General features: G+C 50.5%; 3 protein-coding genes across 11 annotated transcripts in view; 1 reads left to right on the top strand and 2 right to left on the bottom strand.

The window, feature by feature from the left end:
* MCM3AP (minichromosome maintenance complex component 3 associated protein) overlaps nt 1–2,714 on the bottom strand; it is a 57,074-nt gene extending 54,360 nt beyond the window's left edge. For 2 of the 6 annotated variants that reach the window (XM_040483686.1, XM_040483690.1), the window contains exons 1-3: nt 2,367–2,488; nt 586–1,895; nt 131–354 (exon numbers count right to left, since the gene is read on the bottom strand). In XM_040483686.1, the coding sequence (XP_040339620.1) occupies nt 131–354; nt 586–1,798 (1,437 nt within the window). In that variant the 5' untranslated portion in view covers nt 1,799–1,895; nt 2,367–2,488. Of the gene's footprint in view, nt 1–130; nt 355–585; nt 1,896–2,366; nt 2,490–2,600 lie in introns of those variants that run through there. The other 4 variants (XM_040483689.1, XM_040483688.1, XM_040483687.1 and 1 more) reach the window with 3 other exon arrangements.
* Nucleotides 2,708–10,611, top strand: YBEY (ybeY metalloendoribonuclease). Of its 4 annotated transcripts, none has more exons than XM_040483693.1 (6): nt 2,708–2,870; nt 3,519–3,769; nt 6,150–6,278; nt 7,273–7,341; nt 8,496–8,600; nt 10,592–10,611. In XM_040483693.1, exons 2-5 carry the CDS (start codon nt 3,560–3,562, stop codon nt 8,580–8,582), a joined length of 495 nt encoding a protein of 164 aa, XP_040339627.1. In that variant the 5' UTR covers nt 2,708–2,870; nt 3,519–3,559; the 3' UTR covers nt 8,583–8,600; nt 10,592–10,611. The 4 variants fall into 4 exon arrangements, with proteins under 4 accessions (XP_040339627.1, XP_040339629.1, XP_040339626.1 ...); XM_040483695.1 differs by lacking the exon at nt 10,592–10,611 and adding an exon at nt 6,776–6,836; XM_040483692.1 differs by lacking the exon at nt 10,592–10,611 and having other exon boundaries at nt 8,496–9,784.
* Nucleotides 10,612–13,427: 2,816 nt separating this feature from the next.
* CUNH21orf58 (chromosome unknown C21orf58 homolog) overlaps nt 13,428–20,346 on the bottom strand; it is a 17,072-nt gene continuing 10,153 nt past the window's right edge. The window contains exons 7-9 of the mRNA XM_040484962.1: nt 14,479–14,598; nt 13,776–13,952; nt 13,428–13,540 (exon numbers count right to left, since the gene is read on the bottom strand). Coding sequence (XP_040340896.1) covers nt 13,428–13,540; nt 13,776–13,952; nt 14,479–14,598 — 410 coding nt within the window. The remainder of the gene's footprint in view (nt 13,541–13,775; nt 13,953–14,478; nt 14,599–20,346) is intronic.

The following is a 20,346-nucleotide window of genomic DNA, read 5'->3' as shown; positions in this document are numbered from 1 at the left end:
CCCCCCAACCGCTGCTCACACTGAACATTAAAAAAAGTTAAAAAATAAAATAAATAAAAAATAGGTTTTAAAGTGACAAAGGTCACTCGAACTTTTTCTCACTCACATTAAATTTGTTGGAAATACTCACATGATCAAAAAAATATACCACGGCAAGCTTTTTGCTGCGCCTGGTATAGATGCGCTGCACTTTAGCAATTTTACCAAAGTGTTTCTCCAAAATGGTTCTGTCGTTGAGATAGTCAGGGATGTTCTTGCACTGGATAGCTGTGATTTCAGCAGGAGACAAGCCTCCAAGACTGTCTGTGCTCTCGCTTCTTTTACTTTGACGCCCAGGTGTTCCTCTTAGAGAATCTAGGGATAAGAGAACGGGCACAAAAACGTAGCAGATGTCACATCTCAAATAGGAAGCACCAACTATGTAAGAGCAAAGTAAATGTTTATAGATACAAGACATTTTCTTCCTATGTTAGAATTCCTAATGTTTACAGGAAACTTACCAGAAACATTAAACTAAGACTCAGGGAAATTTACCAAGAACAAGCCAGCAGCATTTACTGGATGGCACACATTTTTAGAGCTCACCTTCTTTTTTATCTCTACTTTCAGTGTCCTCCTCCTTCACACCTGGGAGCCGGGAAAGTGCTGAGGAAGACTGACTCCCTCCTGGGATGGCCACAGGGTCATTTTCCGCGGACTCAGTACAACCAACTTCCTTTTTAGATTCCTTGTTGCCAAGACGACCTACTTCTTTATTGCTTTTGAAGACATCCTGTATCGTTCGACCAAACAAGGTGCCTCCCCGGGGTCGATTCAGGCGGACAGGTCGTTTATCTGGAGGATGATCTCCCCTAGACAGAGCGTCCACATCTTCTGCTCCATCATGGCCATGCCTCCTTGGGGAGCGATCCTGGTCCTCCTTCCTTTTCAGTCCTTTCATGAGGCTGGGAAGTGGCTCCATTTGGGATATACCTTCTTCACATCCTTGTCTGACCCCGGTTTTGCTAACCGGGTAGGGTTCTCCCAAAGACCCTGACGATATGGGGAAGCTAGCGAAGCTACTATTAGAACTTCCAAATAGTGATTTAGAGCCTCTCTTCTCTTCCTCTACGTTTTGGTTTGACAAAGCAGAGGCAAAGGCAGATGATGAATTATTACTGTTAACTGGTTTTGAAAAGGTGAAATTTGAATTGCTAGCTGTACTTGTCACCTGAGAAAAAGAAAATGGTGCCAGTCCCCCAGGTCCACTACTAATGGGGTGAGAAAATGTGAAAAATCCAGAAGTAATTTGACTCTGAGTTTTCTCAGGCTCAGATTCAGCCCCCAATATTGGTCTGAACACTGAATTTTCCAGAGGTTTAAAGCTAAATTCTGTTTTCCCAAAACCAGAGCTTGTTATTTCTCCAGTTTCTGGTCCAAATGTAGAAGTACTTGGGAAAGTCCCAAAGTTGGATGATTTAAAACTAAATCCTGGGTTTCCAGGCACACACGAACTTGAAGGCCCAGAGGCAGCTACAAAGGCTGGAGTGTGTTCAAGTCCTGAAAACAGTCCAACATTTGAGGTCTGGGAAAATCCTAATGTTTGTGCTGAAGAAGAATGACTTACTCCCGAAGATGTTGGAAAGCCGGATACCTGTGAAAAGCCTGACGTTTTCCCAGATAACGTATTGCTTTGTCCGAAAGGCGAGGGCTGACCAAATCGAAATGGCGGCTTAGCCTGAAATGTTCCTATGGAACTACTGGAGGATGCTGGAAAAACCCCAGGCTGCTGCCCACTGAAAGGATTGGTTGGGTTCATCTTCTGATCCAAGGTAGTGAATACTATGTGTACACAAGTTGTTCTCTTCCTTAAACAGTCTGTTCAACTAGGAAGCCACCCTCATCTTCACAATAAGCTGGAAGACAAAAATTGAGATCATCACAGCTATGTCCTGCTGGAAAACTAAGAAGATAATTTTTAAACACATGTCACACTCTAAGAATAATGGAAAATTGGGCAAATCAAAGGGTTAGGTATTATTTTCTGAGAGCCAGTGGGGGGTTTGTGGGGAGGGCTGGAGTAGAGGGTGGAGAAATAAATTACTTCGTTACTGGAGATTGAAGCGTGATGCTTCAGACTAAGGAAAAATTCAAATCATTTTCTGAATTGGTAAGTTCACGAAAAAACTCAAATAACAACAAGAAAATGAATGTAGTCACACTTTTAAAGAGAGGAGTTTCTCCAAACTTATTCCAATCTCCATAGCCAGAAAGCTACAGTGTAACGCTGTTAAGAACATTAGTGTTGCAGTGTTTTCTAATTTTCTCCCAGCAACCAGAACACTAAATGTTCTTCCCAGATATGGAAATAAATTGTGTTGCCATACCTGCGATGACCCAGAAACCGGCTCAAAGGACGAGTGCCCCGCAGAGAGGCCGCCCCCAGACCCGAGAAGGGCCGGGAACGGATGCCGCGCAACCAGAAAAGTCCCGCCCCCGGCCCTCGACCGCCCGCGCCCCAGGCCCGCTCGGCGGACTACAGGGGCGCGGTGGCGGGGCGGGGAGATGGCGCAGGGGAAGGAAGCGGCCTCCACCCAGGTCGGGCCCCGCGCCGCGCTCACCATCCGGCTCAGGGACTCGGAGACCCGCCGCCTGCCGCCGCCCCGGGGCCCCTCGGCGCCCGGCTGGAGGCGCAGACACGGATCGCAGCCGCCGGAGCCAGGCCTTCGCTGCGCGCTGCGGAAAGAAAACGCAACGGACCAGCTTCCGGCCCTTCCGCGCGGCTCGGCCCCACACTGACTCCGCCACACTCTGGTTCCGCCCTCCAGCCGGAAGGCCTGAGGGCTTCCGGCGCACGGGATGTCAACGGGGCCCCCTTGGCTTCGAACCTGGTACGTGAGCCGGTGGCTCTCTCTCTAAAGTGGGGCGTCGTTCGCACCCCGCGTGCTGCCCGTAGCCTGCGTTCGGAGCCTCGGTGCCACGCTGAGTGGTCCCTTGGGAAGCCCCCGACCCACTCCCCCACCCCTGCCGTCCCCCTAGGACTCACGCCCTTCGGCCCTACCCCTCCCCGCCTCCGCTCACACACACCTCGCCATAGCACCCTCCCACGCTCCCCCCCATATGATCCCACACCTCCCCTCCCCTCACCCCACACCTCCCCACTCCCCCTCACCCTATAGCACCCTACACCTCCCTCTCCCCCCATCCTGTACAACCCCACGCCACCTCACAACTCACCGTATTCTTCCTCCACCTCCTCGCCCGCGCCCCAACCCGGTTTCGTTATTAATGGCCCCTTCCTGACTACAGGTCCTAATTTCCTACCTTTTGTTCCATTCTGGCAGGCCTGACTCTAGGACTTCCTATTATATTCCTTCATTTTTGTATCTTTCTTATGGTAAAATGTGAATCCCCTTAAATTTTTCAGTGAGTTTCACAAAATAAAATGATGTGAGGTCTGTATGTGTTTTTATAGAATTTTATAGAATTTATTGCCACTTTCAATTACTGATTTGTGTTCTTTTAAACTTTGACCACAGACTCCTTTTTAAACATTTTTAAAGGGCATGTTGTTCTGAAAATGAGTTTGGTGCTTAGAAACCTGCAACGAGCTGTCCCCATCAGGAGAGCGCCTCTTCGCAAGAAGTTGGAGATTGTGAGGAGTATATTAGGGGTGCAGAAATTTGACCTGGCGATCATCTGTGTTGACAACAAGAGTATTCAGCACATTAATAAAATCTACAGAGAGAAAAATCTGCCAACAGATGTGCTTTCCTTTCCATTTCATGAGGTAAAAAGTATTGTCTTGTCTGGCCCACCTTCTGGTGTAAATACTCTGATTTTTAAGTTTTGTTTTGGAAACTTTAAAATAGGGGCACCTGGGTGGCTTAGTCCGTTAAGAGTCCAACTCTTGATTTTGGCTCAGGTCAAGATCTCGCCATGTGGAGACTGCTTGGGATTCTCTCTCTCTCTCTCTCTCTCTCTCTCTGCCCCTCCCCTGCTCTCACTCTATCTCTAAGTAAATAAATAAATAAACTTGAAAAAAAAAAAAAAAAGAGAGAGAACTTTAAAATATACACATGAGGGGAGCCTGGGCAGCTCAGTCAGTTAAGTGTCTGGCTCTTTGTTTTGGCTCAAGTCATGATCTCATGGGTCTGTGAGTTAGGGTCCCTCTTTGGGCACTGTGCTGACAGCATGAGTCTGCTTGGGATTCTCCTCTCTCTCTGTCTCCCTCTCTCTCTGCCCCTCCCCTGCTTGCACTCTCTCTCAAAATCATAACCATTTAAAAAAAAAAAAAGTGTACACATGAGTAGAGTGCAGCATGACCAGCCCCTATTGACCAATACCCATCACCCGGGGAGAAAAAGTGATTGGTGCCATCCTTCAGAAGACCGTCAGTGAGTTTGAAGGGGAGTGAGTGCTTCTGCAACTGTGTGATTCAGTAACAAGTATGGTAGGGTTGAAAAATTTTAATAACACTGAAATTTTCACTGAAAATGTAAAATAACACTGAAGAAATATTTTCTTCTTTTTTTAAGTGTTTATTTTTGAGAGAGAGAATACGAGTATGGGAGGGGCAGAGAGAGAGGGAGACACAGAATTCAAAGAGGCTCCAGGCCCCGAGCTGTCAGCACCGAGCCAGATGAGGGGCTCAAACCCACGAACCGTGAGATCATGACCTGAGCCAAAGTTGGATGCTTAACCAACTGAGCCACCCAGGTGCCCCTGAAAAAATATTTTCAACAATAAAAGATAGCGATTAGGTTATGAGCTGCATCATGAAATGACTCATTCAAAGCCATTATTAGTAGCAGCATCCAGACCTTTTTGGAAAGCAATTTGGCAATATACTCCAAGAGCATTTGAAACATATGTGTACTCTTTAATCCACTAGTGTCACATTTAAGGAGGGTAAAGCAAGAAAAAGAAGAAGACAAAATGTTATAAAAATTTTAAATGTTCAGTTGATTTTTCTTCCTGATGGGGAGGAAACACCCTAAATACCCATCCACACGTGACTAGCTTAGTGTGAACCGGCCTCAGATTAATAGACTGGGGGTTTTTTGGTTTTATGTAGGAAGATGTGGAAGATTGTTTAGGACAAAATAACAAACAGAACAGAAATACAAAATTGGACTGATGTGGATTTGTGTGATTGTGCACTGGAAAGGATGAAAGAAGGAAAGTAACTCCTTCAACAAGGTGGAAAAGGTGTGGGAATGTTGGGGTTCTGAGCTGACGGCCAAGAAAGAATTCTTGAGGCATCTTTGGTGCAAAAAAGGTAGTTTTATTAAAGCACAGGGACGGGACCTGTGGGCAAGAAGAGCTGCACTGGGTTGTGAGGAGTCGCTGATTTTACACTTTCAAGTCAGGAGAGGGTCAGGGACAGGGGAACCCTCCAAGGAACTTTGGAAGCAAGGTTTCCAGAGCCCTGAGGGGGTTAGCTATTGTAAGAAGAAGTTAATTTACTTCTGTCTTGTAAAACCTTACTTACGAGACCCTTCAGATATATATCAGGGGACCATATGCTTGGAGGATGATGGCTAACCTATATCTTGGGGACTAGAGATGAAGGAAGTTTCCAAAGGAATTTCCTTTTTTTCTTTTTTTAACGTTTATTTATTTTTGAGAGACAGAGTACAAGCGGGAGAAGGGCAGAGAAAGAGGAAGACACAGAATCCAAAGCAGGCTCCAGGCTCTGGGCTGTCAGCACAGAGCCCGAGGCAGGGCTCAAACTCACGAGCCGCGAGATCATGATCTGAGCTAAGTCAGACGCTTAACAAACTGAGGCATCCGGGCCCCCCTCTAAAGGAGTTTCTATATGTTTAAAGAAGGCTTACAGGATCCTGGGGGGTCAGGCTAAGGTTGCCTTTTGCCCCTAGCAAAGTGTCATCATGGAGGCAGCTGAGCTCATAGAGGAAAGTCACTCTGCCTGTTTCAAGGGACTGTCAATGGGCTGTAAGTTGTAAGGAAATTTTTTTTTAGCCTTTGTTCTCCACATCAGAAACATCTGAAGTCACTCGTAAACAGTGGCTCTACTGTGGTTCCCCCGCTCCTCACCTGCCTTGGGACTGATGAGTAGGGGTCTTCCAGAATGAAATGTGTAGGCCTGTTGTCGGGTTAGTGTTCCTGAGGTCGTGCTCTCCGAATCTGTCTTTCCTCATTTATAGAATGTAAAAGCAGGTGAACTTCCCCAGCCTGATTTTCCAGATGACTACAATTTGGGTGACATTTTCCTAGGAGTGGAGTATATCTTCCAGCAATGCAAAGGGAATGAGGATTACTATGACGTCCTTACCGTAAGTGGGAATGAGTGCTGGCCCCTGATGCCACAGCCGTGTCCTTTGCCCGGGCCTGGGAAGAGGTCATGGGTGGGACGCTGGCACCCGCACTGCCTCCCGTGTGGGACAAGGATTATTGGGGGAGGGAGACCTACGAGTAGGGGCTGTACCCTCTCTCGTCATCTGGCAGAGAGAGGGAAGAGCCTAAGCCGAGCAGTGTTGGGTGAGAGGAGAGGACAGGAAACATGTCGGAAGCTCCCGGAAACAGCCTTGTTTTTCCCTTTTACCTCTGGAGCTCAGCAGGCTGTGTAGCTAACTCAGACCTACTGAATAAGCTCCTTACAGAACCGTCAAAGTAGATGGGACTGTAGCCTCTAGGACTTCCAGATCCCACTCTCCTCAGCTGGATGCAAAAGAAAGGAGGGGTGGTTCTGCAGAGCGATCGTATTTTAACTTCCTCATGGATTCGATTGAGGTGTTTTTCTTTGACCAGACAGCCCCTGAATTATCTCTAGGGGATCCTGGAGCTTCTGTGTGACTTGAAGCAGAGCTTCCCAGCAAGAGCCATTGTGACAGGTGTTGGGGGCCTGCTTTCTGGGGTGGGGGTGGACTTTCTGGGAGCAGGAGCCCTGGCACAGACAGGACTGCTCAGCATGGGGTTCGGCTCCAGGGTCTCTGCGGCCGGCAGCCATGCACCCCACAGGCTGCCGTGGGCATCCACTTCCGGCACCCCCTGCCACACCCCAGAGATCCAGTGCCTGCAGGGGAGGGCCGGCCCGCCGCTCCCACCACCCTCATCCCCCCACGACAGGGCTAGGCCGGCCACTCTCCTCCTGGCCGGCACTCCACTGCACGTAGGCACCCCTCACAGCCCCAGGTACCCTCCACCCCTGGGTTCCTAACCTCCCACCACGCATGGGCTGAGTTCTCCCTTCCTTCCCTGCTCCTCCTCCTCTGGCACATGGCCTGCTCGTGATCAGTCCGTGAAACAGCTTTTTAATTTTTCTGACAGGTGACCGCCACCCATGGGCTCTGTCACCTGCTGGGCTTCACACACAGCACAGAGGCTGAATGGCAGAAGGTAGGAGCTGTCCTCCAGTCCTCCACCATATGCACAAGAGGGCACCCCAAGAACCGGGGCTGCCTAGCTATCTCCTGCAGTCAAGTATGAAGACCAGATTTGGAAAACAAAACAAAACAAAACACAAAGGCAGTAAATTAAGGAATTTTATAAAGGCTTATTTCACAAAAAAAGACTAGCAGTGTTCAAAATATCGGGCTCCCCCAATGCTACTAACTGTATTACTTATTCACTGTTGAAAGGAACGACTGAATAGAGAGACCAAATTCTGTAAGTTCTATAAAACTCTAATGGTTTGAAGTTAAAAAATCTTTACAAGAGAAATTGTGATGTTATTGATCAGTTGGGAACTCAAATCATGCAGGCGTCTGATAGGGACCTATCGGGTGAAGTTACTTAGCCATTCCTATCCTTCAGAAGTGCCAGTGTATCTACCCCATGTATAAGGTTGTGTGCTGGTATATGTACATGTTGTTTTTAATAAGCTCACATTATATTTGTAGTCAAATAATTGGGTTCTCTGGAAGGCATCAAAAAACGTTTTCAATTAACAAGAGTCCTTGATACAGTTGTCCTCACATCCAGTCTATCTCAGGCTGGGTCGCCTGTGGCCACACCCCTCCAAGTCATAGACTGACCCTGATGAGGCCCCTTGGCCCCCCTCTGGCAGCACCTTGGAAAGTCCATGTTGTCACCGCCGGCAGGGACCCCAGCCCTCCTGGGACTTCCTCACCCACCCACCCACCCCCCACCACCACCCCCCCCACCCCTGCAAGCACTGACCACCCTTTCCCCCAGGAGGGGCTGTCCTCATGTGTCCCCCTCCCACATTTCCTGGGCCCCACTGACTTGTCTGGCCTGTTCTGCAATTCCAAATAGGGACTCATCTTCTTTTACCCAGGGCTACTACTTCAGCCCCTGGCCCCCAGTCCCTCCTGCTGTCCCCACCCATCACCCCACAGGCAGCATGTCCATACTCCCTGTGCAGCGCTGGGTGAAGGTGAGCGGAACCAGGTCCTGCACTTTGAATCTGGGAGAGTCCACACAGCAGAGGCTCCTCATGCCACAGCCATGGGGATGGGCTTCCCCCAGAGGGCACCCCTGGGGCCAGGCCATGAGGCAGTCCACAGTCACTTTCCATTCCCTTCTTTCAGATGTACCAGAAGGAAAAGCAGGTTCTCGAGGAGCTGAGCCGGCGCACCGGGACCAGTCTCCAGCCCCTAAGCAGGGGCCTCTTCTGACTGCTGGAGGCCCAAGATGTGAGTGGCACCTGAGGGACTCTCCAGCACACAGGGACACCATGTGGAGGGCAGATGGACCCTCACCTTCGGGCCCTGAGGACCAGGCACGCCACCAAACTGAGGGCTCTGCTGGTTGCTACTGCCCCGTGGGGCTGCAGAAGTGACTAAGTATAAAAAGTAATGTCCATTCATGTCTTCATTTGGAAGCCAGCAGACATGTTATTTTCAGTATTGCAGATAAGATAGTTCTAAACTCTTAGAATGGAGAGGTGGAGCACAGGAACTTCATCCGCCTGGGGTTCTGCCTTAGGCGAGAGGCATTCTTCTCTCCTGCCTGTGCAGCCTGCGCAGGAAAATCAACCAGGGGCGGGCGTGCCCCTCACCCTCCTTCCTACGGGAACCCTGTTGGATTCGGTCCCCACTTACCCCTCGAGAGTGCTGTGACCTGGTACCTTCATGAGGGGAGACACAAGGCTGACCCTTAGGGTGGCCGCAAGGCCCGGGACCACCTCAGTCACGTGACCCACAGCAGCCATCTCCCACCCGTCACATCTCGTGAGGTGGTTGCAGCCCCGGCTCGGAGCATTGCCTGTGGACTCTACCTAAGGCCTCTTTCCTGACAAGACAGGAGCTCTCGAGCCCTGTTGGCCCTGTTCACCCGCTGAGTGAAGTTAAGTGTCTCCTGGCTCCAGGGGAGCCCTGAGCTCCAACTGCCACATCCCATCCTCTTTCCTGTGTTTCTTGCCTTGTCCTCTGAATATTAAGCCCAGGAGGCAGCACAGACCTTCACCCAGAGCTGCTCATGGGCCCAGGGCATCATGGGAGCAGACCATGGGCTGCTGGCTGAGCCAGCCCGGACCTCCATCACTCGGACCTCCCAGGTACCGGTGTTGGCAGCGGCACCGTGACCTCTGCAGAGGCCATGGCAATAAAACAGCCTCTCGGGGACTCTGGCCCCAAAACCAGGGATACTACAATTCTGAGAATTTGGTTTCTCCCATGAATCCATCTCAAAAGGTGAAAATGCATTTCCCACTGGATCTGTCATGTCTCCACTTGGACTTTCCCCAGGCGCTCAGGGACACAGAGGTGGGCTCATGGTGTTCTTGAGTGCTCATGGGCTCTGCGCAGCCTGCCTGTAGCCAGGGAAGCTGGCTCTCAGTGGAAAGTCGAACAGCAAAGACCAAAGATGACCCCACAAAGCTCTTGGCGTTACGGTTCTTTTTAAGAGAAGGAAGGGGTCCTGAGACCTGCCTGTCCTGTCAGCAGGCATTTCGGATGCTCCCCCGTCTTCCGTTACAGCCAACCCCCATGCATCTCTGGTCACGTGGGGCTCGGGAGATCTGCCAGGGATTGGGCCTCAGAACAGAACTGCTGGGGGCTGGGGGTGAGGGATCCAGCTTTATCAGGCAATGCCTAGTGCTTCCCAGGGGCCTGGTCACTCGTCCCCCCTGCAGCCCATAGCAATGACCTTGGCTTCCAGACCCCAGCCTCCATGCACCCAGACTCCCCACCCCCGTCACGTGTGCACTGAGGCTGGCCTGCATCTGTCCTGTCAGCAGTGACTGGCTTTTCATTGGCGTCCCCTCCACTGTGAAGTATTGGTTTTTCTTTTTTATTGATTCAGAGGGGTTTTTATGTATCATTGAAAACAATAGGGAATGTAAGCCAGTGTCCTTCTGATCTAAATCTGAGAAAAGGCTGTCCCATCCAGCCATGGAGCTCTGTCTCGGCTGTCTCATTCCCCTGGACACTTCTGCCCGCCCCTGAGCTGGCCACAGTGCCCTGATTCCAGAGCTTCTGCAAACCCAGCCTCTGCCGGGACAGGCCCTTCTTCCTGCTCCAGGGGTCCCTTGGGTTCTTCAGCCCTTTACTCTCCCTTGTGGTCTCCAGATTCAGCTCCTGAGTGCCAGGAAACACTGGAGTCTCGATTAGAGGCACAGTAAGTCTGCAGAGCAGCTGGGACATTCGGGCTCCAGGCCAGGCCTACATGGTATCTCCTTTCACAGGTCTTCGACTTCTCAGCACCCCACACCAAGGGGCAGGAGGGCACGGCCATGAGAAGTGTTTCTTCATGAGAGTGAGTTTCTTCACTCATACGTCTTCTGACATGAAGTGCTAGGAGTCTGTTCAGACCCCACAGGTTAAGGGTTCAGTCCCACAGCACTGCCCCCACTTTGGAGCAGGGTATACACGCCTCTGTCCGCCTCTACCACAGATCAGGGGACTGTGGGGTTTGGGGCTCTGGACAGAAGTGGGGGTGAAGACCAAACCTGTAGCTCTTACAGCACACAGTCAAGTTCTGCACAGCCAGCCTCCACCCCGGGCTCCAGGCACTTGGAGCTCAGACCCCCCTCCCAGGCAGGTTTGTAGCAGTGTCAGAAGTTGTGACTGCTTCCATGTTCACGGCTCTCTTCCAGGGCCCGCTCTGACCTCTTTAGCATCCCCAGGTCGGCCTGCGCAGAACCAAGGGGACCCCCCCCTCCCGTGAGGGCTGCCTTCACCCCTGTGCCCCACATCGACTGTGACCCCACTTGATGCCCAGTGGTGCCTTGCTCTGTCCTGTCACGGCACCTGGACGCTCCTCGATGCAGGAAGATGTTTCCTTTATCCCTGTGGACCGAAGGCTCCTGAAACCCTTGTAATTTCTTGGGTGACAGGCATGTCTTTTGTTCTGAGGCAACTCTTAGGGGCTTCTGGGGGGGGGGGCCGGGCCCCCAAAAAGACCTGCCATGATTGGAAGCTTGTTAACTGTTAGCCCCTTCCTCCCATCCCATTCTCCAGAGAGGGAGAAGGGCTGGAAATGCAGTTAGTCTATCTCGCAGGCATGCCTACGAGAGGAAGTCCCCATAAATCCCAGTAGCGCAGGGTCCCAAGAGCCTCCAAGTGAGTAAACACATCCACACTGAAAGGGTGACGCACCCCAACTCCACGTGGTGGAGGCTCCTGTGCAGGGGACCCTCCCAGACCTGCCCCACCCCTCATCACATCCTTCAACTGGCAAATGTGTTTCCCGAGTTCTGTGAACAGCTCTAACAAAGTAATCAAACCTGAAGAGGGGGTCATGGGAACCTCTGCTCCCTGACCCAGCAGGTCAGGAGCAGAGACAACTGCACTTGCAGCTGGTGGGGGGGGGGGGGGCAGTCTCGCGGGACTTCATCCTCACGCAGGTGGACAGTGTCAGAACCGAGTTGGATGACAGGACACCCTGGTGACGCCGGAGAGGACTGGTAACTAGAAGTGACAGAAGTGCCCGTTCTATGTGTGAGTAAAGGACATTCACGAGGAAGGACTGGGTTTTCCTCACTCAAGACACAGACAAAACTGAGTTTTTCCAATTTATCAGGCCATCCAAAGACATCCAACTTCTGTTAAACTTCCTCCCTGTATTTAATTAATAATTGTGTTGAGAAATAAAACCCAATTGTGTTGAGAAAAGCCATGTTAGAAAACATCAACACTGGGACGCCTGGGTGGCTCAGTCGGTTAAGCGGCCAACTTCAGCTCAGGTCCTGATCTCACGGTTCGTGTGTTCAAGCCCCATGTCAGGCTCTGTGCTGACAGCTCGGAGCCTGAGCCTGCTTCGGTTTCTGTGTCTCCCTCTCTGTCTGCCTCTCCCCCACTCATGCTCTCTCTGTCTCTTAAAAATAAACGTTAAAGGGGGCGCCTGGGTGGCGCAGTCGGTTAAGTGTCCGACTTCAGCCAGGTCACGATCCGACTTCAGCCAGGTCACGATCTCGCGGTCCGTGAGTTCGAGCCCCGCGTCGGGCTCTGGGCAGATGGCTCAGAGCCTGGAGCCTGTTTCCGATTCTGTGTCTCCCTCTCTCTCTGCCCCTCCCCCGTTCATGCTCTGTCTCTCTCTGTCCCAAAAATAAATAAAAACGTTGAAAAAAAAATTTTTTTTAAATAAATAAACATTAAAAAATTTAATAAAAAAAAGTCAACGTGAAAATCAGCAATGGAGTCAGACCTTTAATTGCCTTTCACAAGAGATGCGTGTGCCAGGCACGTGGTGGGGGCCCCTGCCGCCCTCCCGCCCTGGAGGCATCCTGGCCGCCACGTGGTCATCCCCTTCCCCGGGCCAACATCCCACGAGCCTGCAGGGTCCAGGGAGGCAGGGCTCTCGCTGGTGCAGAACTTGGGGAAAATAGGTTTTCCCAAAAGGGGTAGATGAAAACAGCTGTAACATTTAAATGTGACACTCATGTGAAAATTATATTAACATGTCAAGGGAACATCATTCCACCAAGAAAAAAAAGTCACAGAAAATGAAGAAAGACTAAAGGTGACGTTCCCACCGGAAGCCCTGACAGAACCAAAAGGAACAAATGCAGAGGAAGCTCCCTTTCCTCAGCCATCTTCGAAAGGAACCACATTCGACTTGGTGTTTGACTTGTAGAAGGAGCCACGCAGACCCACATGGAAAGATACTCTCCCACGAGAGATCCCCGACTGCTGCTTCACTTCTTGAGACTGGCAGGAGCCCTCACCTCGGCCGCTCGTGGCAGGCAGACCTCCCGGGCGTCATCAGATTTGACTTGTTTCTGGTATTTCTTCCACAGGAAGGTTTAACGGTTTATATGGCTAACTGGGCCATCCCTCCTGGTGAAATCCCTGTATTTCCTCGTGCCTGGCAGTCCAGCATCCAGGGCCGAGGCTTCAGGCCTCTGCCGGGCCTCCCCGACCACACCTGCTGGGGAACTGGGACCCTGCTGCTTACCGAGCCCCCACGTGGAGTTTCACAGGCCCGGAGCCTGTGTGGGCAGGATGCCGTCAGATGCCGCCCTAGGAAAGCCAAGATATCGGGGTGCAGTTACTGCCCTGGCCTGGCTCACAGACACCATGCTACAGGTGAGTCGTGCTGCCAGAGCTCAGGTGGGGGTCCCCACAGCCCTGCTCATACTCCCAGCACCACTCCTGCTGGGCTGAACAAATGACCCAGGCCACAAGCAGCTTCCCTGGAGGTGGGCATGGGGTCCATTTTCAACCCTCGACCACCACGGGCTGATCCTGCCAAAGACCCACCTGCCTCCCTCTGGAAGACAGCAGGGCCTTTCCAAATTCCCTGCTACAGCCTACGGACCTGACAAAGACGGGGGTCCCCTGGCTTGTCAGCAGGGGTGGGGAGGTACCACCCAGGCCCTAGGGTACTCCCGCTCCACAGACCCAAGAAGCTGGCCTTGACTTACCCACTAAGGGCTGCCAAGGAGGGGCTGGCCATGTGGTGCAGGAAGCCGGAAGCAGGTGGGGGGATGGTGGCTGAGACCACTGGGGGCCACATGGAGTAACCCGCCGGGGAGGCCTGCAGCTGGGCTGGGGGTGCATAGTGGTGGTGGTGATGCACGGAGGGCGGCTTCTGCCTCTGGGCTCACAGGAGGACAGGGGTAACCCGCTGTGGGTACTCAGCACAGTACACACACTGGCCCGTTTCTACAGGGACAAAGGCTGCTCCCTGGGTCCACCTTTTTCCCCTTGCCTGCTTTCTAACTAAGGGGAGGGGGGGCGGTCAGAGCCCAGGATTGGCATCAAAGAGAAGAAGGGTAGAGGGAGTTGGGGTGGAGGGGTAGAGGAGGGGGATGGAGGAAGAGAAGGAGGGGAGGGCAAGGGGAAGATAGGAAGAAAGAAGGGAAGGGAGGGGAGAAGCCCAGGCTCCAGCAGAGCTCACCCGTCTCTACGAGACAGCTTTCTGGGCCCCAGAATGCAGAACTCATCCCGCATCTGGGTGGGACTGGGAGCAGGGGGTATTCACAAGCGGGTCATGGACCCAGGAGTCAGAAATGTGCTTCTCAGAGTTGCACAGATACACAGACTTCCAGAAGAAAAGCCACCCAGGTCCTCTGGCTTTGATCTGGCCTGTCTCCTTTGCCCTGGTGCCCGTCCCCAGCCGAGCCTACCTGTGGGGTGGAATGCAGAGGGGCGGCCTGTGATCCCCCAGAGGGCAGGGCTTTGAGCATCAGGTTTTGCATCATGATCTGGTGCATCTGTGCGTTCTGCATCAGCATCATCTCCACCATGTCTGAAGGAGAGGCGGGAGAGGCTCTGTCATTCACATACTGCATGCAGATTCTCAGGCCACTCCTGAGAACAAAGCCTTAGAGCCTCCCGTTTGTTGAGACAGATGCAGCTCTCTATCAGCAAGAAGCCCTTTCAGCACAGGTGTCTTTGTGCAGGGCTCCGGGGTGGGGGTGGGGGGGGGGGCGTGTTCTGAGGTGTGAAGCTTCTAGGTTGGAGGATGTATGTGCTTTAACATGTACGGGGCGCCTGGGTGGCTCAGTCCGTTAAGCGTCCGACTTCAGCTCAGGTCGTGATCTCACGGTCCATGAGTTCAAGCCCCACGCCAGGCTCTGTGCTGACAGCTCGGAGCCTGGAGCCTGCTTCGGATCCTGTGTCTCCCCCTCTCTCTGCCCTTCCCCCACTCATGCTGTGTGTGTGTGTGTGTGTGTGTGTGTGTGTGTGTGCGTGTGTGTGTGTGTGTGTGTGTGTCTCAAAAATAAACATTAGAAAAATTAAAAATAAGATACAATGTTGTCGCACGTGTCCAATTGGGCTCCCGAGAGGCTGCTCCACTTTGCACCCCTCCTACCGGCTTCTTCACGTCCACCTGTGCTGCATGGTGGCCTCCAAAAGGTGTGTCCACATTCTAATCCCCAAGACCTCTGAATGTGACCTTATTTAGAAAAGGGTCTTAAAAAAAAAAAAAAAAAAGGATCTTTGCAGGTATAATAAGAATCTTGAGATCATCCTGAATTATCCAGGTAGGCACTAAATTCAAGGACAAGTGTTTTCACAAAGAGAGGCGGAGGAGGTTTGAGACAGCAGAGGAGAGGCCACGTGGAGATGAGGCAGAGAAGAGAGCCACGCGGCCAGGCCAGGACTGCCTAGCGCCGCTGCTGGATGGACCCTCCCCTGGAACCTCTGGAGGGAGCCCGGCCGCGTGGCCACCTGGATTTCAGAATTCTGGTCTCCAGAGTGAGAGAAAGTACATTTCTATTGTTTTAAGCCCCCAGGCCTGTGGTTCTTCTTACAGCCACCCCAAGAAACGAACACATTCACCATTTCTGGATACTATGAAACAGGTGCGTTTTTGTCAGTGTGAGAGGTAAACATGAGTTCTTTCACAGCAGCCAGGCCCTAGAAATGAGGCAGCCCCAGGCTCTGTCGGCCTCCTTACAGACAGTCCCAGAAACCGCTCACATTCCCAGTCAAAGCAGAGGGGCCTGGCGGCCTGGGGGGGGGGGCTCCTGCAGGCGTGGCAGGACTGGGGTGGGCAGCAGGCAGCAGTCCTTTTGGGCTAGCCAGGCCTCAGTAATCACATGAGCCAATTCCTCAAAATACAGCTCTCTCTCTCTAGACACATCCTGTTGGTTCTGCTTCTCTGGAGACCCTTGACTGACAGATTTTGCCCCAGGCCTGGGAGCAATGGGGGTGGGGCAGAGACCCAGATTCCCATGGCAACAAAGCTGTGGGAACTCTTATGCCTGCAAGATAAGAAAGTGGAGAGGCTGAGTCTGGCCGCTCCATTCTGGGCAAAGACCCTTGAGAGGACCCACGCGACTTTGGGCCTGGGCAGCCCCGTTCTGAGGCAACAAGCTTCCCACCACCTTTAGGGAAGCTTCCCCAACCAGCCCTGGGATTCCCTCCCACTGAAGAAAGATCGGAGGAGAAGAGTCCAGAAAGGGCCTCACACCATGTTATTGCCTGAGGATAAGGGACACACATCAGTGTTGCAGGGAGCTAGGGTCTTCACCAATGGCACAGGGCCAAATTGATACCCATGACAAGAGATAACACCAATCCCTAACTCATAGTACACAAAATCTATTCCAGGGGGGTCATAAATCTAAATGAGAAAAGTAAACAAAACTGTAGAAGAACATCTCCATGACCTTTAGTGGGTAAATATTTCTTAAACAGGACAGAAAAGGCACTAATTCATAAAGGAAAAAGCCTTAAAAACATGTTCATCCAAAGACACGACGAAGAAAGGGAAAGGCAGGCCACAAAAAGACTTAACGTCTGCTTTACATGTATCAAAAAGGATCCATGTTAGAATACATGAGCCAATGAGAGAGGCAGATGGCCTGAAAGAAAAATGGGCAAAATACTTGAATGGGCACTTCATAAAAAGGATGTTTACAGCCAATAAATATATGACAAGATAACGTGCAAATTAAAATCAGAATGAGCTACCATGACATGCCCACCATGACATTCCCTGCTATGAAGTGTAAACAGATACTACCACTTTGGAAAACTGTCTGGCAGTATTTCCTAACCCAGACATCTCATCCCTAGGCATGTGCCCCCAGAAATGTACATGCCCATTCACCGCAAGGTAAGACCGTGTGGTGGCACCAGCCAGAAAACACTGGAACACCCAACCCCAAAAGAATGGGTCCATAATTTGTGGGATAATAACATGATTGGATAGTGTGGTCAGCTGAATGATAGACCCCCAACAGGTACATATCCTAATGCCTGGATCCTGTGAGTTGTGTTTCATTACATGGTAAAAGGGATGTTTTTAAGAGTCTCAGGACGGAAGCAATCCAAGCATCCATTGGCAGGCGAAGGCGGTCCATCCATATGATGGAGTATTATTCAGCCTTAAAAAGGAAGGAAATTCTGACATCTGCCACAACATGATAAACCTCAGACGTGTTATTCCAGGTGAAATAAGCCAGTCACAGAAGGACAAACGCTCTATGATTCCTCTCATATGAGTAATCCAATTCAAAGAGAGTAGGATGGTGGGGGCTAGGGGCTGGTAGGAAGGGGAAGTGGGGAGTTGTTCAATGGATACAGTTTCAGTTTTGCAAGGTGGAAAGTCCTACAGATCTGCTGCACAACAATGTGAATCTAGTTAACCCTACTTACACGTGTAAGATGCTAAGTTTTATGGTGTTTTTTTACAATTATTTATTTTTAATTTTTTTTAAACGTTTTTTATTTTGAGACAGAGAGAGACAGAACATGAATGGGGGAGGGTCAGAGAGAGAGGGAGACACAGAATCTATTAAGCAGGCTCCAGGCTCTGAGCGGTCAGCACAGAGCCCAACACGGGGCTCGAACTCACAGACTGTGAGATCATGACCTGAGCCAAAGTCGGACACCCAACCGACTGAGCCACCCAGGCGCCCCTACAATTTTTTAAATTGATTAATTTTTATGAAAGAATCTTGAGATGAAGAGATTATCCTGTATTATCTGTGTTAGCCCAATGTAATCACAAGGGTCCTCAGAAAGCGTTGAGAGAAGATAACAATCTAGATCCGAAGATCCAGCTAAACTGGTATTTAAGAACAAGAGGAAATTTGGGCGCCTGGGTGGCTCAGGCAGTTAAGCATCCATCCGACTCTCGATTTCGGCTCAGGGTGTGATCTGACAGTCAGTCATGGGATGAGGCCCTGTGACGGGCTCCACACTGAGTGTAGAGCCTGCTTGGGATCTGTCTCTCCCCCTCTGCCCCTCCGGGCTTGTGTTCTTTCTCAAAAATAAATAAATAAATGTTAAAAAAAAAAAAAGGGGGGGGTGGGGGGAGGATAAAAACATTTGCCAGAAAGCAAACGCGGAGGGAGCTTCCAGAGTCTGTTCTAAATGAACTTGGAAAGGATTTCAACATGACAGAAGTCAATTCCAGAAGGGCGGTCTGAGATTCAACAAAGGTAAGTGGAAAGACCAGGTAAGTTCAAACAGTATTTCTGTATGATATCATGCTAGGGAGTCTTCCCAGAGGACGAATAGAGAGCAGTAACAGCCGAGCCAGAGGAGGGGAGCGACGCTGTTCCCGGTTCCTGTCGCCGGGGGAGAAGGAGCTCAAGATGCCACTTGCTCAACTTTGTACTAAGGCCCAATAAAGGGAACCAAAAGAAAGGAAAAAAAGCAGAATCAGACCCATAATGCAGAGAACAGTCTGATGGTTGCCGGAGGGGAGGGGGAGTTGGGGAAAATGGGTGAAGGCAAGAGAGATACAGGCCTCCAGTTATAGGGTGAGTAAGTCATGGGGATAAAAGGCACAGTACAAGGAATACGGTCTATGATATTGCAAAGGCCACCAGTTCTCCAAAGTGATTGTTAGAGTACTTTTGAGAGTTCATATTTTTACATTCAAATACTTGATCTGGTTGAAATTTGTTTTGGTATAAGGAGTCGGAGGCCTGACATTAATTTGTCTAAATACTAGGCACGTATCACACATTCCATTTTTTACCACTGATTTAAAAAAAAATTTTTTTTTTAACGTTTATTTATTTTTGAGACAGAGAGAGAGACAGAGCATGAACGGGGGAGGGTCAGAGAGAGGGAGACACAGAATCTGAAACAGGCTCCAAGCTCTGAGCTGTCAGCACAGAGCCCGACACCGGGCTCGAACTCACAGACCACTGAGATCGTGACCTGAGCCGAAGTCGGCCGCTTAACCGACTGAGCCACCCAGGCGCCCCTACCACTGATTTTTAATGACACCTTTTCTCTCGGAAGGCATACAGGCATTCGCACACACGTGGTTTTGCTCAGTTTGCCTTTGGAAACTGACAGACTACCACTAAGGTTCATCTGGAAAAACCAGCAAAGAGGGATGGAGAGCCCTAGCAGGACCGCCTCTGAGCGCACAGGCCGGGCCGTGCTCAGCAGCTCCTGGGCACCTTCTAGGGGCTGCAGCGTGGACAGCACCCCTGGCTGAGTCACGGGGCAGCCTATGCGCCAGGCCCGGCACACATTACAACCTTGGATGGAGCTACGGTAACGAAACCAGTTCTCTTAGTCACTGGGACAGAATGGAGAACACTGACCAGAGGATTCCACGTGCAGGTCTGCTCCTAGACCCTCATACCATTAGTTGTCAGGGAGGAAGCTTCTGGGGGGTAAGTGTGCTCACTGCTCCATTAGTGATGGGTTCATGGAAATACACGTCTGTCCGCACTCATCAGACTGGACACTTTAAATGTGTGCAATTTGTCATCTCGATAAAGTGGTTTTAATCTCAAATATTTAAAACTCATTTAAAAGGAGAAACAATTTAGCCAAGGTGTTCATATAGCTAATAATCAGATGAGCTGGGATTGGAGCCCCTTCCACTCAGTTCCTGGTTCTTGTTTTCTTCCATTGGCAATATCCATCATATGAGATAACTTTTCTTAAAGTTAAAATGATTTTCATGTTGCTAATATATAGCTTCAGTTGAATAGCCAAAAGCTGACCCTAAATGACTATCCTGTTTACAAAAATATTTTTTGTTTCGACAGAGAATTTTGTAAACCCATAACAGTATTAATAGGGAACACTTACCTTCCTTTTTCAAAAAGTTTTAAATTTTGTTTACATTCAAGTTAGTCAGCATACAGTGTAGCAACGATTTCAGTAGAATCCAGTGATTCATCCCCTACATATAACACCAGTGCTCATTCCAACAAGTGCCCTCCTTAATGCCCTTTACCTATTTAGCCCAGCCCCCCCCCGACTTCTCCTCCAGCAACCCTCAGTTTGTTCTCTGTATTTAAGAGTCTCTTATGGTTTGCCTCCCTCTCTCTTTTTATCTTATTTTTCCTTCCCTTCCCATACGTTCATCTGTTTTGTTTCTTAAATTCCATATGAGTGAAATCATATGATATTTGTTTTTCTCTGACTGACTTACTTCACTTAGGATAATACCCTCTAGTTCCATGCACGTTATTGCAGGTGGCATGATTTCATTCTTGTTGATAACCGAGTAATACTCCATCGTGTGTGTGTGTGTGTGTGTGTGTGTGTGTGTGTGTGTGTGTGT

This window comes from Herpailurus yagouaroundi, unplaced genomic scaffold (genome assembly GCF_014898765.1).
Source record: "Herpailurus yagouaroundi ecotype Mexico unplaced genomic scaffold, PumYag 162, whole genome shotgun sequence".
In the NCBI taxonomy this organism is placed as follows: domain Eukaryota; kingdom Metazoa; phylum Chordata; class Mammalia; order Carnivora; family Felidae; genus Herpailurus; species Herpailurus yagouaroundi.
The sequence above is the reverse complement of the archived record's forward strand: the minus strand, read 5'-3'. Positions and strand labels throughout refer to the sequence as shown.

Excerpts from the sequence above, each read along its gene's own strand:
- YBEY (XM_040483693.1), top strand. The coding sequence starts at position 3,560 with ATGAGTTTGGTGCTTAGAAACCTGCAACGAGCTGTCCCCATCAGGAGA. Across the intron at positions 3,770-6,149 it reads TTTCCTTTCCATTTCATGAG|AATGTAAAAGCAGGTGAACT; the intron begins GTAAAAAGTATT and ends CCTCATTTATAG. Across the intron at positions 6,279-7,272 it reads ATTACTATGACGTCCTTACC|GTGACCGCCACCCATGGGCT; the intron begins GTAAGTGGGAAT and ends TTTTTCTGACAG.